Source organism: Acomys russatus, chromosome 19, assembly GCF_903995435.1.
Source record: "Acomys russatus chromosome 19, mAcoRus1.1, whole genome shotgun sequence".
NCBI classification, from domain to species: Eukaryota; Metazoa; Chordata; class Mammalia; order Rodentia; family Muridae; genus Acomys; species Acomys russatus.
In genome coordinates this window covers 38738231-38740408 of record NC_067155.1, presented here as the reverse complement: position 1 = coordinate 38740408, position 2178 = coordinate 38738231, and the positions used below count along the sequence as shown (strand labels likewise).

Below are 2178 nucleotides of genomic sequence, written 5' to 3'. Positions count from 1 at the left end.
ATATCTCTGGCTCATTTTCTGGAGCACAGACATAGATGCTTTGTTATGTTTCAGATTACAAGTCATGTGTTTCTTTAAACCATCATCTCTCAACCTGTGGGTTCCGACCAAAAATATTTGCCTTATGATTCACAGCAGTGGCTAAATTGCAGTTATGAAGTAGCAACAAAATGTTTTATGGGTTGGGCGTGCCACGACATGAGGAACTATATTAAAGGGTCTCACTAGTAGGAATATTGAGAACCATTGCTTCAAACTGTACTTGATCAATAAGAAATTCAGTGACTTATATGACTGTCCCATGTAGGACCAAAACTTGCTAATCTTTTAAGAAAAGAAGGTTGCAGAAATACAAACTTTCTCTCCCAACAATTTCTTATGTGTGGACAATATATCTTGAGAAATTATAAATAGATAAATACTTGTACAAAAATGTCTACATCTGATCCAATATATGTCAAATGAATTTATACAAAATTAAAAAAAATGTGCAAAGGAAAGAAAAATAAACTTCACATTTTTTCCTGCAAAAGGAAGTTCTTATTGTGAAGTTGTGTTTCTTGCATCACCCTTCTGTCTTATCTCTGTTCCCACAGGAGGTGAGGAAGAGAGCATGTGGAGGTGGAACCAGACTTCTCTGGAAGACTTCATTCTTCAAGGGCTCTTCGATGACTCCTTCAACCACCATATATTTTTTATCTTCACCATGGTGGTCTTCCTTACTGCAGTGAGTGGCAACAGCCTCACCATCCTTCTCATCTGCTCTGACTCCCGTCTGCACACACCAATGTACTTCCTGCTCAGTCAGCTGTCCCTCATGGATCTGATGCATGTCCTCACAACTGTCCCCAAGATGGCTAGCAACTACCTGTCTGGCAAAAAGTCCATCTCCTTTGTGGGCTGTGGGATCCAGCACTCCCTGTATCTGCTGGCCGGTAGCTCAGAGTGTGTCCTCCTGGCCCTCATGTCCTATGACCGCTATGTTGCTATCTGCCGCCCCTTACACTATACTCTGCTGATGAGCAGAAGAGTGGTAGTGACGATGGCTGTCATGTCATGGTTGAGTGGATCAGTAAATTCCCTAACCCACACACCCATCTTGATGAGCTTCCATTTCTGTGGGTCAAGGGTCATCCACCACTTCTACTGTGAACTTCCAGCTGTTGTGAAGCTGGTGTGTGGGGACATCAGTGATTATGAGAACAAAGTGTACATCAGCAGCGTGATTCTTCTCCTCCTCCCCATCATTCTTGTCTGTACATCTTATGGATTCATTCTCCACAGTGTCATTCAGATGCGTTCAGTTGGGAGTAAGAAGAATGCCTTTGCCACATGTAGCTCTCACCTCATGGTGGTTTCCCTTTGGTTTGGTGGGTGTATATTCTCCTATATGAGACCTAGGTCCTTGCGCACCCCATTGCAAGACAAAATTGGTTCTGTTTTCTACAGCATCGTTACTCCCACTCTGAATCCCTTGATTTATACTCTCCGGAATAGAGATGTTTCTAAGGCTCTGAAGAAACTGTTGAGGAGAGACCTTCTCACCTAGTGGCTGCAATTGTAGTTTTCCAGAATGTATATTGGAATAGGATACACCGTAAACTGATTTGTGTAAAATCCTGATGGTTTTTGTGTAGTGCACCTTAAACATTAATAGTGTGTATGTATACTATTCTAATGGGATTTTCATTATCCAAACTGATAGAATAACTGCCACCATCTTAGATGCTTATCCTGAACTTCTGCTTCTTTGATTGGTACAGAGTATTCTCCAAAACATCCCAAGTTCTTTGTAATTGACGAAATCACAGAACCAGTCTCTTCTCATGAAGAGGAAATTAAGCCATCTGTCCACACACACAGTCCCCTTTCTACCTCTTAACCCAATACACTCTCCTAACCTGTTATACAAATGATCTCACTATCCAGGTGGCGTGAGCCCTTGTGTTTTCCTAAATAAGTTTCTAACTTCCATTGAAATCTTTCTGACTTCAGATTCTTTGGTTTTGCCTTCTATTTTCTAACACAAACACTTTGGGTACCTATCACAAAGCTCTTGAAGAACTAAAGTTCCATTATTTTGTCACAGTGTTAGGTATAGAGACAGCAGCTACCTTATTTGTCAGCTGTTTGCATTAGACTGTTTTCTTTTGCTTAAAGACCCGAGGAAAATATATT

General features: G+C 41.1%; 1 protein-coding gene across 1 annotated transcript; it reads left to right on the top strand.

The window, feature by feature from the left end:
- The first annotated feature begins 613 nt into the window (after window positions 1-613).
- Window positions 614-1549, top strand: LOC127202540 (olfactory receptor 2AE1-like). Its single transcript, XM_051161185.1, has one exon. It carries the CDS (start codon window positions 614-616, stop codon window positions 1547-1549), a length of 936 nt encoding a protein of 311 aa, XP_051017142.1.
- Window positions 1550-2178: the final 629 nt, after the last annotated feature.

Excerpts from the sequence above, each read along its gene's own strand:
- LOC127202540 (XM_051161185.1), top strand. The coding sequence starts at position 614 with ATGTGGAGGTGGAACCAGACTTCTCTGGAAGACTTCATTCTTCAAGGG.